The 14,032-nt window shown below is 35.7% G+C and overlaps 1 protein-coding gene across 1 annotated transcript in view; it reads right to left on the bottom strand.

Moving 5' to 3' along the window:
- Positions 1 to 14,032, bottom strand: part of CPS1 (carbamoyl-phosphate synthase 1) — a 114,018-nt gene that overhangs the window by 80,517 nt on the left and 19,469 nt on the right. The window contains exons 3-8 of the mRNA XM_063101452.1: positions 13,748 to 13,892; positions 12,517 to 12,606; positions 10,579 to 10,635; positions 7,772 to 7,864; positions 2,366 to 2,455; positions 485 to 613 (exon numbers count right to left, since the gene is read on the bottom strand). Coding sequence (XP_062957522.1) covers positions 485 to 613; positions 2,366 to 2,455; positions 7,772 to 7,864; positions 10,579 to 10,635; positions 12,517 to 12,606; positions 13,748 to 13,892 — 604 coding nt within the window. The remainder of the gene's footprint in view (positions 1 to 484; positions 614 to 2,365; positions 2,456 to 7,771; positions 7,865 to 10,578; positions 10,636 to 12,516; positions 12,607 to 13,747; positions 13,893 to 14,032) is intronic.

Here is a 14,032-nt window from a genome sequence, read left to right as displayed (position 1 = left end):
TTTCTTAATTAATGAGGTAAAGAGAGTAGTAACTGAATTAAAAGAGAGTATAAATAAGAACATGATTGACAAATTTGTAGCATTAGAATTCAATGAGATGTACTTATTGTTCAAACTAAACTAAATCTAATTTAATAGTTCTTTCAAGACTTGAAGGTTTTTCTTATAGTTCCCACAGTCATGATGAGGAACGTGAGTTGACATTTTACAATTGTAAGGACAGATATACCATTTGGGGATTGGACTGTACATCTTTTAACTTGAGGACACATCACAAAGTTACTTTGCCTGAAGCTCTATTTGCTCTGGTATTCTCTCCTTTTTGGTTCACCGACAGAATGCTTATACTGACATTGTCTCAGAGATCACAAATATGAGTACTAAAAAATACCAGAATAAATGGAATGTATCACAGCCCTCAGGAGTACAGAGCAGAAGCCCCCACCTCACACACAGATACACACTACCTCCAGGTTCACCGCACCTTTTTGATGTTCTGAATGAGTGGTTGTGCAAGAGCTGGGTCTCCAGGTCCTCCAGCGATCAAAAGCCCATCATATTCCATCTTAGTGAAATCATGATTCCAGGGAACTAAATGCACTTCAGCTCCTCGCTAGAAAAGAAAAACAAAAATGATGGATTTAATAAAACTTTTCTTTGTCCAAGTGTAATTTTGCTGGACCGTCTCTTGACCAACCATTCCTTAAAGGGAAGGAAAAAAATAATACATCACTCAAATAAATACTACTGGGCAAAAAATTCTTTGAGTAGCTGTTCGTATTTTATGTAATATAAGTGGAGCCAATGGACAATGAAAGTGAGGGAAAAACTTCACTAAAGTTTTGATCGCGAAAAAATAGATAATGGACTTTCTTACACTTCAAGAGAGGTTTCTGTGCCTAAAGTTGCACTGGACTCACAGGAGTACAGGTTACCTTCACTAACTATGTGACAAAGAGTTGGAAAAGAAAAAGATAAATACACTTTTTGCAAAATTGAAGTGGATCCACCTCTCACTTTTTTCCTGTTTGCTTTTGTCTGACCTAATTTTAATCAGCCGTCTTTCCTATGGTTTTCTCATATTATCTATAATATTTATATTCTGATAGAAAAATTAGAATTTTTCTACATAAGAGTATATTAGAAGCCATCTTTAAGGGTTTCCCTAGAAGCATTTCCTGAGACAAGGGTTTGTGAGAAAGAAACTTATTTGGAAGGTGTTTCCAAGAAATACTAATAGGATAGAGAGGAAGTGACACTGTGAGACACTCCAATAAAGTATGCACTATCAAGCAGTTATTACTATGGACAACTGGAGCTTAAGCCCACTGAGGAACACTGACAGCCGATGTGGAATACTCACCTTAGAGATAGTTCACGCATGGGGCAGAGGAGCTAGGGTATTTATACACTGACTCCTTCTGGTCTTTGGTTGGGGGTTACTGCAGGGATCACTAATTCTATGGCATTCCCTGCTTGCTAGCAGTCTCCAACCAACCAAAGAAAGCCCTCAGGCAAAGAGATGTAGATGATTGCAATTGGAAGATGGGCAACATGAATTAAAATGATAAAATAAGAGAGTGATATGGATAGGCCATTCACAGCATCTGCTCTGAAGAGCCCATGCAATTTCTTGCTAATAAAATTGACAAGAATTTGAAATCATGATTTGGATATTGCTGATATTCTCTAGCAAAGAGGTGAATTGAAGAATACCCCTATACCTGCGCTAATTTGGTGTTACACAAATATGTATGAGTGTATGTGTGTGTGTGTGAGAGAGAGAGAGAGAGAGAAGGAGAGAGAAAAGGAGAGAGAGATTGAGAAAGGAGAGGAGAGGAGAAATCCCTACAAAGCAATATTTAGGAAAACATTTTTATAATGTTTTAATTCTCCTGAAGGATTTTTAAGGTCTAATTTTAATTGGTTGTCTAAGAGTTGATATAAAGCACTGTGAAAGTGTGTATTGTATCAGGGCATGATCCCTGCAAACATGCAGTGCCTAATAAATGTAGGCCAATGGAGGAGAGAGATATCAGAGTGACTCTAGATTTTTGGTCATCTCTAAGCCCCGAAGAAAGAGAGTGTGGGACATTTCAAAATGTCAGTCAATAAGTGATAAGAACAGTCATTTTCTTCCATGTTTTAGTGGTCCTTGAGCGTTTTTTTTAAAAACATTGCAGTCTTTCTCTCTAATTTGAACAGGGATAAATGTGTTATTTTGTAGATCAAAGGCAACAAGAAGAGTGTAAATCCCTGACATTCTAAGAGAATGTGCAAGCTTTCTCTATGACAGAGGAAATCAGCTGAACACTAACAGTAGATATTACAAACCCCCTCTCTTGAGATGGAAGGAATTACTTACCTTTACTAGTAGGCGGATTACATTGTTTTTTATCCCACAGTCCACAGCAACCACTTTTGTGGGGTTTCCTTTGCCATACACCTTGATATCCTGCCATTTTAAAAACCAGAGTGAGAGGGAAGTCCCAACTATAAGCAACAGACCAATAAATATCATAAGCACATCTGAGGATGCTTTGCACTTAGATTGGTAACAGACTGATCGTTAACTACTACGGAGTGACTGGCAGTTAATAATTTGTAAGAAAGGCACAGCAAGTGCCACAAACTGTATCTTTTTTATGAGGAAAAAAAGTACTTTGCTATTCTATATAAACTATTGATTGCAGTAATAACAATGATCCCTAAGAAATTGGTTGCTTCCATAATTAACAAACATCTTTCCCACGTTTTGCTTCATTAACAATCAGTAGCAATGGAATTTTCAGGTACTATTGCCAGCTTCAGCACTGGACAGATGTGGTAATAGATACCTCGTGCTTTAAATACCACTTGATCCTCAACTTACAATAAAGATCAGATCAGGTAGAGCTAAATTACCATACAGTAGGCTGATGCAGTGGGGCCTAATGGATAAAATCAGTATGAGAGTCACAGGAATTGCTAAGCTAGCGTAGACCACTGGTCTCTTTGGGTTACTGTGCAATCATTTGCATTTAAATGGTAGATTTCATAAAAGGATCCCAGAGCATATCATAATCATTATCTACATCTTAAGCACTGCTTGGAGGCAGATCCATTTTTACAGGCATTTACTCAAGTAGCAGTTCCCCAAAGTCATAAAAGGAGAAATAATAGAAATATAGAGAAAAAGCCTAAAAGGCTGGGCTATACACTGGTTCGAACTTACAGTGGTTCCTGCCTCAAGAGTTAGCTAGCACATTCTGAGTTTCAGATGGTTTCACAGTTTGCAAAAGGTTTTAGATGAAAGGTGCATCTGAATATTTGAAAGATCATTTTACTTTAACTCAAATGTCTACCTCTTTATAAGATCTATATAGAATGTGAAATCATAACCCTTAGACTGTACTAGTGGAAAAAATGTAGAAAGTTTATCCTTTTTTTCTTCTTCTTCCACTGACTGTTCTGGAGAAAAAAAAAAAAATATCCTGGTCCTTCCAAGATCTGGGAGAATTATTGCTAAACTGATCCATGAACAAATAATACAGATAATCTCTCTCATCAGATGACTTCAAAAAGTATAGATTTATTCTTAACCTTAGACTTATACTATAAAATAAAGCAATATTACCATCTAGTTGTAGCTACATAAAATTGCAATTACAAGACCATAAATTAAGTTATCAACATTTCCAAGGCATATAGCAAAACAAGTCACAACATATATGCAAGCTCCTAATACAAATACACATTTTATCATAGCTATAATAAAATTATTTAATTGCACTGGCATTAAGAAATAGAGCTGGCTTTCACCATTGCAATCTCTCCCTTGATTTGATATAGATAAAAGTACAGATACGCTCATTTTTGCTTGTCTCATACACAAACCCATTACATATATATATGTAGCCAAGAGATGAATATGTATTATGCAGTGTTTTTCAAACTGTTTGAGCACAGAATTTTTTTAAGGTGAATTTCTACAAGACAGCGTTCCTCACATTTGGAAGATGCTAGACTAGACCACCAAAAATAGTTCTCAATTTCAAAATTCTATCATTCTGCAGGGGAAAATAGCCCTCCATCACGCTGTGTCTCAAACTAAATCTCTTCACAGGGATACATGTAGAAACAAATAAAGGGAAAACAGTCCTATGTCATTTGAATTGTCATTAATTTTAGAATTAAAAATCAGAAGGGAATATTACATATGGCATGATCAAACTCCAAATATGTAAATAATTATACATCTAATTTAAGATTCACTTTTTTTTAACAACTCATATTTATTATGCGTCAGCGTGTCTTGAATGCACGTTCCAGACCAACATGAACATCATGAGTCAGCACTGATTACGAGACACCTAAAAGCTTCATCCTTCATTTCCATGTGGCAAGAGTCAAAATATCAGATGATATCAATGTGTGTTTTCTCTGATTTTTACATGCTACTGATTGGGCCATTTTTACTCTTTCAATAACTTTTTTTACAAAATATTTCTGAAAGGCTCTCCCACTGGAACTCCAGCTCACAAAATATTCTCCATACTCATTCTGATTGGTGCTTTATCACCACACGAATAATTTCACAGATGAAATGGTATAGAAAAGGGCGGGGAACATCCTTTCTAAAGCCCATCAATAAGAAGGTTTTGTCACAGTAGGGGATAGAATACTCCAAACAACCAGAGTCACTTTTTTGGTGCACTCATTCACTATCTCATTGTATATTTTACCATTTCTGATTAGAAATTCTTGAGTCCCCACTTTGCAAATGTAAAAGATAGATGGAGTGAAACAATGTAAACCTATTTGAATATTATTACATGATAGCGTGACTATGGGTACTAATCATTATTATTTTGAATATGTTGGGAGGCAGTATGAGATGATGTTTAAGAGGCAGACACTGGTGCAAACCTTCCTAGGTATAAATTTTATGTCTGTGCAATGGAGAAGGGTATTTAATCTCTCTATATCTTGGTTTCTTCTTTGGTAAAATGAGCTAATAATAATACCTACGCCATGGAATTGCTCAGAGGATTGAATAAGTTAATCAGTCTAAAGTGTTTAGAAGGATGTCTCGTATATACTAAGTACTCAATACATCTTGTCTATTATTATTTTTACTAATGTAATTTGTAACAGTTATTATTAATAATGACAATTTTATTATATTAATTATGGACGCAATAGAATCATCAGAAACACTGACAAAAGTACTGAAGGGGAAAAAGAATCTGAAATTTCTGTAGCACACACTCTGACTACCATTTACTGGCTTTTTACTTCTTTACTCATTCTTTCAAGATTTGTTGAGCATGTGCTATGTGAAAGGCACTATGAGAAAGCCACGGCCCCTCCTCTCAAAGAGTTAACCATGCTCAAGTGAGAGACACAATGCTTCCAAAGACTTAATAATAATTTGATCCTTGTTATAATAAAGCTATTTATTAAACGATATGGAATACAAAGGTAGGGTGAGTCAGAAAAGGCTTCTCAGAGGAGCAGGGAACCCTTGAAAGTGACCTCTTTAGGCAAGAGAGAGAAAGAAGGAGCGAGGGGGAGGGATCCCAGGCAGAGGAGCAGAATATGCACATATTATCAGACCCTGCCGGATTCGGTCAAGAAGAAAATAAGTTCACAGAGAGTCTTGAGGAAGCTTCTTGAACTCATTTAGTAAAATTCTAGAAATGAAGCTTTTGGAAAGCTTTACAGTCAAACCACCACCAAAATGGAAGGCGAAATAGCATGAGTTCAGCCACACAGATTCTGGAGTCTCTTGAGTTCAAACTGAGGTTAACCTTGGGCAGGTTACATTTGATTTTAAATAGCCTTACTTGCTAAGCCTCAGTTTCCTCAGCTTTGAAATGGAATTTTCATGAGAATTGAGTATCCAAAAAAGGCTGATTATTATTATTTTCCTCTAACAGCAGAGCTGCCACTTTGAATGAACCATGACAATCCTAAACTATCTTAGGCAAGAAACTGTATATGTTTTTTGGATCTACTAATAATAGGTCATGAATAAATATAATTAAAATCAGGTTTTATGTTCACAAGTACTTTTTCTAATCCTCCCTTCCCAAAATCCTCAATTACCTTTTTTAGAAATAACACTCACTTTCTACTGGCATAAAGTAGAATTTCTCAGAGAGAATTTGTTGCCCACTGGTAATGGAAGAGAAGTTTGTAGCCATCTCTCCTAAAGTGAAAATAAACTCCCACGTGGAGCCAGCCAACAGCAATGACTCCAAATAGATTTTAACAGGGCTGAATTCTCCATATTTAAAGCACAATAGTAAATAAATGCACAGTCCAAGGAAAAGGAAACTGTTTTATATCTTGTTCTATAGGAGTAAAAACAGAAGGTAGCAATCTACCCTTTAAATTTCAAACTGTATCCAAAACTTTTCTTTTAAAAAAAAAATCCATTGGCAGTATCCCACAGAAATCTCAGACCCCTATTGAAGTAATCCCTGTGCTCACCCAAATTAATTGAAATCCTTAACAAGGAAAATAAGGTGACCTCCTACCTGGTAACACTCGGTTCACCCTTCTTCCATCTCCCCACTCCCCCTCACTGTCTCTTTTCTTGCTATTATTGCTCAATTCAAGCTGTCCTGAGTGTTGTCCTGATTAGCCACAATACTTCAGCTACTTGCTCTTTTATTCAGTTATACTTTGCTCCATAAGGATGCCGATTAAGTTCCTACTAGTTTCTGGTATTGCTGCTCAGCCAATGATATGGAACCCTCTAGATCTAGCCCAACCCATTTCCACTCATTTCTGGCCAAATGTGTAAACCAATATGTGTGTACCCTCTGGCTCAGCCATACCAAACTATGTGTAACTCTTCAAATATCCTGCTGTCTCATACCTCTATGCCTTTCAACACATGCCATTCCTTCTGTCTGAAACACAGTTATCCTAGTTCTCCATCTACCTAACTCTTGCTACCTGCTCTTTGTGTCTTGGAGCAAGCCTCGGTCTTCTGCAGAACTTCTCTGATGCACCTATCCCATGCCATTTCAATGCTGCCCCTGCATGTCCTTGTGGCACCCTGTGCACACTCTGATAGAATTTATCACAGGATTCTGTATGTGGTAATTTATTAGTTTGCTTGTCCCACCAAGCTCTGTGCTCCCTAAGGACAGAGAATGAAGCTCAAGAGACTCACTCACACCTACATAGATAGATATTCAATTAAAACCAATGGATATCTTTCTAAAAGATATTCTATACTTTCTTGTAAATATACACTAAACATATTTCACTTTGGGGTGACATAGTCACCTTTATAAACATTAATTTTGAACTAAGCTATATAACACAATAAATCATTAGTGTATGAAACAATATTTCCCCTGAGCAAAATGACCCAGGATTACTGTGTCTGATTTCTATAAAGTTCTCTTTGCTCTCTGCAGGCTATAAGCTCTGACTTGTGATCAGCCTACCTTTGGCAATTCAGCACACTTTGTCTAACGTTGTTAAAGCCTTAAGCTGAGCAACCAGGAAGGAGGGGGCAGCTAAAATATAATAGAAAATAAGCTCTAAATCAGGGCATAAAGACTTCCATGTAAGCCTATAAGTAAAAATTACCAACTTTGAATACACTGATTTTGTAATATATATTTTAGCCACTATGAGACTCCTTTTCTCCACAACTCTGATGTTTCTAGAAGACAAACTCTGCCTAAATAAAGATCTTGATATTACAAGAAAGGTAGGTGTAAAGGGAATAAAATATAACTACAGAATCTGAAGGAAAATCTCTCACCTTGGTTGAAACCTCAGCAATCAAATTCTGCTTATTTGGATCCACAAAATCCACAGACTGACCTTCAAACTCAATCTTCCCAAGCATGGTACCCTATCGAATTAAAAAAAAAAAAAAGGCAGTTAAAAAGAAGTAATAAGGAATGTGCTGACAGGATATACTCACAGGGACTTTAAACAGCTGCTCCAAGATTTAGATGTCTTGATAACTACTCATGATCATCACAGAACTTCATCTTCTTGAACTGGAAAGATTAAGTAATTTGCAAATACATTTGTGTAACACTCTGGGAAATACAATTAGTTCTTTTAGTGCTGAGGCTGTTGCCTGGTACAGGTAAAGTCAAAAGACATCAGAATTCAGGTCTCCAGCCTCCAGGCTGGTACAAATTTGAATATTTAGTGTACCTAAACTCCTCACTGATATGATCTAAAGATATTTCACAGGAGAGGTGGACAAAACAATCTATCAATAAGAAAATAAGAAATATAATAATTGCAAAAAATTGAAAAGAATTGAAACTCATTACATTATGATAGTAAAATTAACTCACAAATAAAAGGTGAAATGCAACGTAAGTCATAAACTTCTAGAAGATTAAACGAAAATATTCACTGCTTGAGACATGTCCAAGTGTGCCGAAGGGCCTGAACTCAAATTAGCCTTGCTAGCTTGAACATGGCAACATTTTCATCTTTCTATGAGCTGCACTTTGAGATTTACTTGTTGGTAAGTCTACCTTGAAGTATTGAGGAAAATTGCACACTATATTGTGTAATCAAGATTTTATTGGGGAGGGAATGTCAAAATAATTCATTGATTTTCCTTTCTCCTAGAAATTATTGCATTGAAGGGAATAGAAGGAAACCTTTATTTGCCTTTTAAACATATTGCTTGGGGGAGAAGTCATTTGGGGGGTAAGGGGGTAGAAAATGCCAGCATGCCATGCAGGCACGATGGTTATTTTAATGCTACTATTAAAGCCAGAGGTGCTGCCTCCAAGTCTGGGAAAACCAACTAAAAACCACCTTTCACTTCCACCTGGATTACTAAGTTTCGTGGTGGTCTGCACTTACTTTTAGAATCCAAGTCACATAATCCCTTGGCCATATTTATGAATTACTAATCTTGAAATTTGGTTTTCAGTTCTCCTTCCCTTTTTCTTAAAACATGCTGAATGAAATGCAATCTTACTTTCAAACAAAGATTAATACAAGTGGAAGCTATAATATATATTTTTAATATTAACCAGCATCATTCATAGACAAAGTACTATAATAGGCAAAAGCAGTATTTTTTCTGTGCTAATCTATTTAGCCAAATTTTGAAAAACTAACTGCGTATGATGAAAGGAGGGCTCATCTTACATCACATGAAGGGCATGGTGCAGTCTTGAAAAGAGCTTTCCCAAATCATTAGGTCTGACTATATTCTATTTAATCTGCCAATTCTGCAGCCTGAATTGATTTTCCCAATTTTACTCCCTTGCCATCTTGGTAGCCTCATCACTGTTTTCTGTTTCCACACATAATTAGGCTAAGAAAATACAAGAATCTACTTGGGATAGATAATCTCACTAACATTTATTCTCAGGAAAATCAAGGTGGAGGGAATAAAACCAGCGATGAAATAGAATGATTGCATAAAATCTCACTGTCGTCCTTCTGGTCATGCGTATGTAGCCATGTTCTTATTTTCAAAGCTGATCTTTCTTTCTGTTTATAGAGAGCCTGTGTTACTATACATTCTCACAAGGAATCTACAACAGATTTTCTTGAAGAATTTGTTTCACTACGTACTTTCAAATTGTATCACTTATTTTTTTTCTTTTTTATGTAATAATATTCAATGAGAAAATGCTAAATGCATTTGGATGATTTAGTTAACATTAGTGAGGTAACAAAGCTGATCTTTCTTTCTGTTTACAGAGAGCCTGTGTTACTATACATTCTCACAAGGAATCTACAACAGATTTTCTTGAAGAATTTGTTCCACTACGTACTTTCAAATTGTATCACTTATTTTTTTTCTTTTTTATGTAATAATATTCAATGAGAAAATGCTAAATGCATTTGGATGATTTAGTTAACATTAGTGAGGTAAAGTTTCTTTCCAATTTGGGATGTGAAGGCTTCATGTAGAAAAAAATAGTGTCAACCTCTTATAGCAAGAAGAAGCAAGCAGATGGTGATGAGATATTCTCAGAGGAGGGGTCAGATGTTGCAGGAACCAGATATGAAAGGAAAAGGTAACCTTTCCTTTTATCACCTTGGTCATTGATATAGTCTCAAGAAAGACTGTGTAATTGAGATGAGCCATGCAGGGCTTGCTTGACACATTTCATGAAATTTAACTCAATTTCACAAATAACTCTTCCAAGAAGACTAAACAAATGATAGCACCAATGTGGTACACTTTCTGGTTTGCATTTTCCAGCACGTAGGTACTCAATTTAGGCAAAATTGTTATGCACTTAGTTACTTCTCCACTTGTTTCACGAAAATCCTGTCAGATGAGCTGAATTAGAAATGCTTTGACTTGGTATAATGAATACACAGTGGGCACTCAATGAATTCCTGGCAGGTGAATTAATCTCAAGTCCATCCAGTTGCAAACATGCCAGGCAACTATTTAGACTTAAAAATTACACCGGAAATAGTAAAGCAAAATGACAGAGACTTAAATAGCAGAAGCTGGCCTGATTTGTTCCTTTGCACATTAATGGATCCCTCAGGCACTTAAAATAAAAGAAAAAAAGAAGAAAAAAAGTGAAGAAACAGAGATTTGGCTAAAGATGATGATCATACCTTATCCCGAATTATTTTAGTCAGCATTCTTGTATCCACTCCATAAATTGCAGGAACCTATAAGAAAAAAATTGTAGTGACAATGAAATTGGAGGAATTAGATCCAGCATATTGTTTTCAAGTTACAAACTCAGCCTCATCTATCTTCTTGAGCAGTAAATAATTTCCCCACTCCTTTTCTCTGACCCAGGGTGACTGTGTTGTCAGAACACAGTAAATTGCGACTCCAGTTGGGAGCGGGACTCTTAATACCCAGGCCCTTCCTCAGAATAAAAAATGAGAAATTCTGAACATCAATCTTCTGCTACAATATTGTTGCTTCCTAGGATGTTAAATAAGTAATATTATATATACTTATAATATATAAAATACATTATATATGTATATATACATTTTGAAATCATGGAATCAGTAAACTTCATAAGCGATTATATACATGTCCCTGCTTTGAGCCAAATCTTCCCAGCACGATAACAAACAGGCACTCAACACATTTTCCTGAAGGGCCCAGTTGAGTAATCACGCTATGCTAAAACCTGCTTGTCCTTCTCTTTGCGAATCAGACAGTATGATTATTTGTTTTAGTTTCTTTGACTAAATTGGATAGAGACAGAGGTAGTACAATGAATGAGCACTAAGTTACGAGTCAGGAAAATGGATTCTAATTTCTTTTCTTCCACAAATTATCTAAGAAATATTTCAGCAAGGTGTTTGTTCTCACCTGTAAAGAGAAGGAGGTGAGCTGGTTATTATCTTAGACCCTTTTCTACTCAATGTGTCTGTGAGAGTAGAAGAAGATTCGAAGCACATTTAAAAACAAACTAACAAGTCACAGATTAGGGTTAAACTGAATCTAATAGTCCCAACATGGAGAAGTATAATATCAGGTGTCCTAAATAACACAAAGGAAACATATATATATATATATATATATATATTTTTTTTTTTTTTTTTAAAGGCATCTCCTGAATGACAATTACAGAAATTATCTATCTGGATAATGAAGAGAAATTCAGATAATGGTTGAAAAGAAAACAGTGATGTCCCAGGGCATGATATGCATGCCTTCCTTTCCCTCTTAAAATTTAGAAAAAAATGATCTAGCAAGCCCAGATCAAGATTTTCTGATTTGTCAGAAAGAGGCCACAGTTAACCTCAGTAGGTAGACACTCATGGGATAGACAGAGATTTCTTAGGATAATACTCTACCAATAATAAGCCCAACAGTAGTTAAACAAAAAGTAGCTACAGCAACACTGAAGTTGAAGCTACATAGAGCAGGTTGGTTAAAGTTAAGTACTCCTAACATTCAAACAGTGAATCCTCTTATTTGATTAAAAATTAATATTTAAAGTAAGAAAACTAGGAGATAAGGTTTTATAATATTTTTTCTACATTACTTCAAATGAGATTAGATATAATTATATGTCATAATTTTTAAGCCCAAAGAGACTTAATGGTAATCTGTTTGTTCTCATAAGAATTAAAGATGATGAAGGTATTGTATGGAATGATTACATGACCTGCACAAAGTGGTACAGCCAGTTAATGGTACAGATGGTACTAGAACCCATGAAGCAAGTAACATAAGTAGATCTTGGATAAAAGGGGGGCAAGGGGACTTAGGTCGCTGAAGAGAATAAAAAAATTCTAAAACTTTCTCTACACCCTTTCCCAAATGAGAAATGTTACCAACCATCTACGAGTGCCATCTGGTGGATAAACTGAAAATATGTGGTCCTCAGCATTTAGAGGATGAGTCCACAGGTCAGACTACATCTAGTAAGAGAAGGAATTGCTCCCTGAAATACAAAGATCCCAAACCGCATGGTCTTCTCAACTGCTTGGCCCTTTTGAATTAATACACACCTTCCCAACTTCCCACAGACCCCACCAATAATCCTTAGGTGATGCTGGATGCCTTATCGTATTTCTCACCTTTTCTTCCTGTAGCCATTGCCCCAGACTCTTGGTAGCCAGCCAGTGGTTGTAGTCATTACTATAATTCAGCACCAGCAAACCTGCAACCTAGAAAGACAAGCAGTCGTTTCAAAGGGGTGATCACAAAACATTCTCCAACTTTTGTAATTTTTCTTGAGGGTCAGTTTGCATTTTTTAAAAAAATCTTTATTATATCCACTGACATAAGACTTAAAATTTTGAAGGTATCAAGAGAAAAAAAAGTTATCAGCATTTTTAAAAAATATATCATTGTTACCTTAATTATCATGTGGGGGAGCAGGTATACTTGGCTTGCTGAATCCTGAGTTAAGTTAGGTCCCCTTTCTTGGCATGCTGTACTTTTCCTCCATAGCATTTACCAATAATCTAATTAATAATTACTTCTTCAATGCACATGAAGAACAAAATAATTTTTTGAATCTACATTTAAAGGAGACCAAGAAATTTGGGGAAAATTGTGAGAAATAGTAGCTAAACTAAATGATCAGTTCAAGTCATTCAAAAATAAAGTGGTGAAAAAAATAAGAGTGGTGAATTTGGAATGTAAATTTATATGGTCCATATTTCTAAGATATTATCCAATTTTACCTTGACCAGGAAATCATAACGTGTTTGTTTTTATACTAGCATATAAGTTATAGTTTATTCATCCCCTAAAGAAGATAAGATTAAAAGGCAAATAATTGATACAAAGTTGATTACCAAACTTTTTTTTAAAGTAGGTTATTCTTCCCCAATTCTTAAAGCATAGTTGTTATTTGAACTTATAATAACATTTTTCCAAATTAAGCCAACTTTCATCCAAGGCATTAAAATTCAAGGTGTCCTGAGAAATGAAACTCAAAATAACGTCAAGTTAAAGATTATTCTTCTTGGATTTTCAGTGGTGGGAGGGGGGAGGGAGAGGGGGATAAGGAGAGATTGGACAAGGGGCATAAAGAATAAGTACAATTTGTAACAATATATATACTAGTAATATTGATTTGATCAACATATGTCAACATTGAACCCCCAAAATATGTATCCTCAATTATGATTCAATAAAAAAAGACTATTCTTATATTACTAGGAATAAGACTGAATGCATGAATTTAATGGTTTGTACTATAATATTGAGGAAGAAACTTTGCCCATCCTAGTTTCCTAAAAATAAGTCAACTATACCCCCTCAAATTGAGGCTTTTAAAATAGTCATCACTAGTACTACCTTGATTCCATCAGACTCCAAATATTTGCTAAGTCCCATTTCATCCAGTGCAGTAGTGTTGGGGACTCCACCGTTCCCAATAATAGGGTTGGCCATTGTGAGAATCTGTCCCTTGTAGGCAGGGTCAGTAAGAGCTTCTGTGTACCTGGGTAAACATACCAAAAAATTATCAACAAAACAACAAAAATATATACAAGGGCACTTCAAAAAGTTCATGGAAATAAAAGAATTGAAAGATAATACAGATCTTTCCACAAACTTTTTGGAGTACCCTCATATAAGTAT

Source organism: Cynocephalus volans, chromosome 1, assembly GCF_027409185.1.
Source record: "Cynocephalus volans isolate mCynVol1 chromosome 1, mCynVol1.pri, whole genome shotgun sequence".
In the NCBI taxonomy this organism is placed as follows: Eukaryota; Metazoa; Chordata; class Mammalia; order Dermoptera; family Cynocephalidae; genus Cynocephalus; species Cynocephalus volans.
This window is presented reverse-complemented; position numbering and strand designations above follow the sequence as displayed.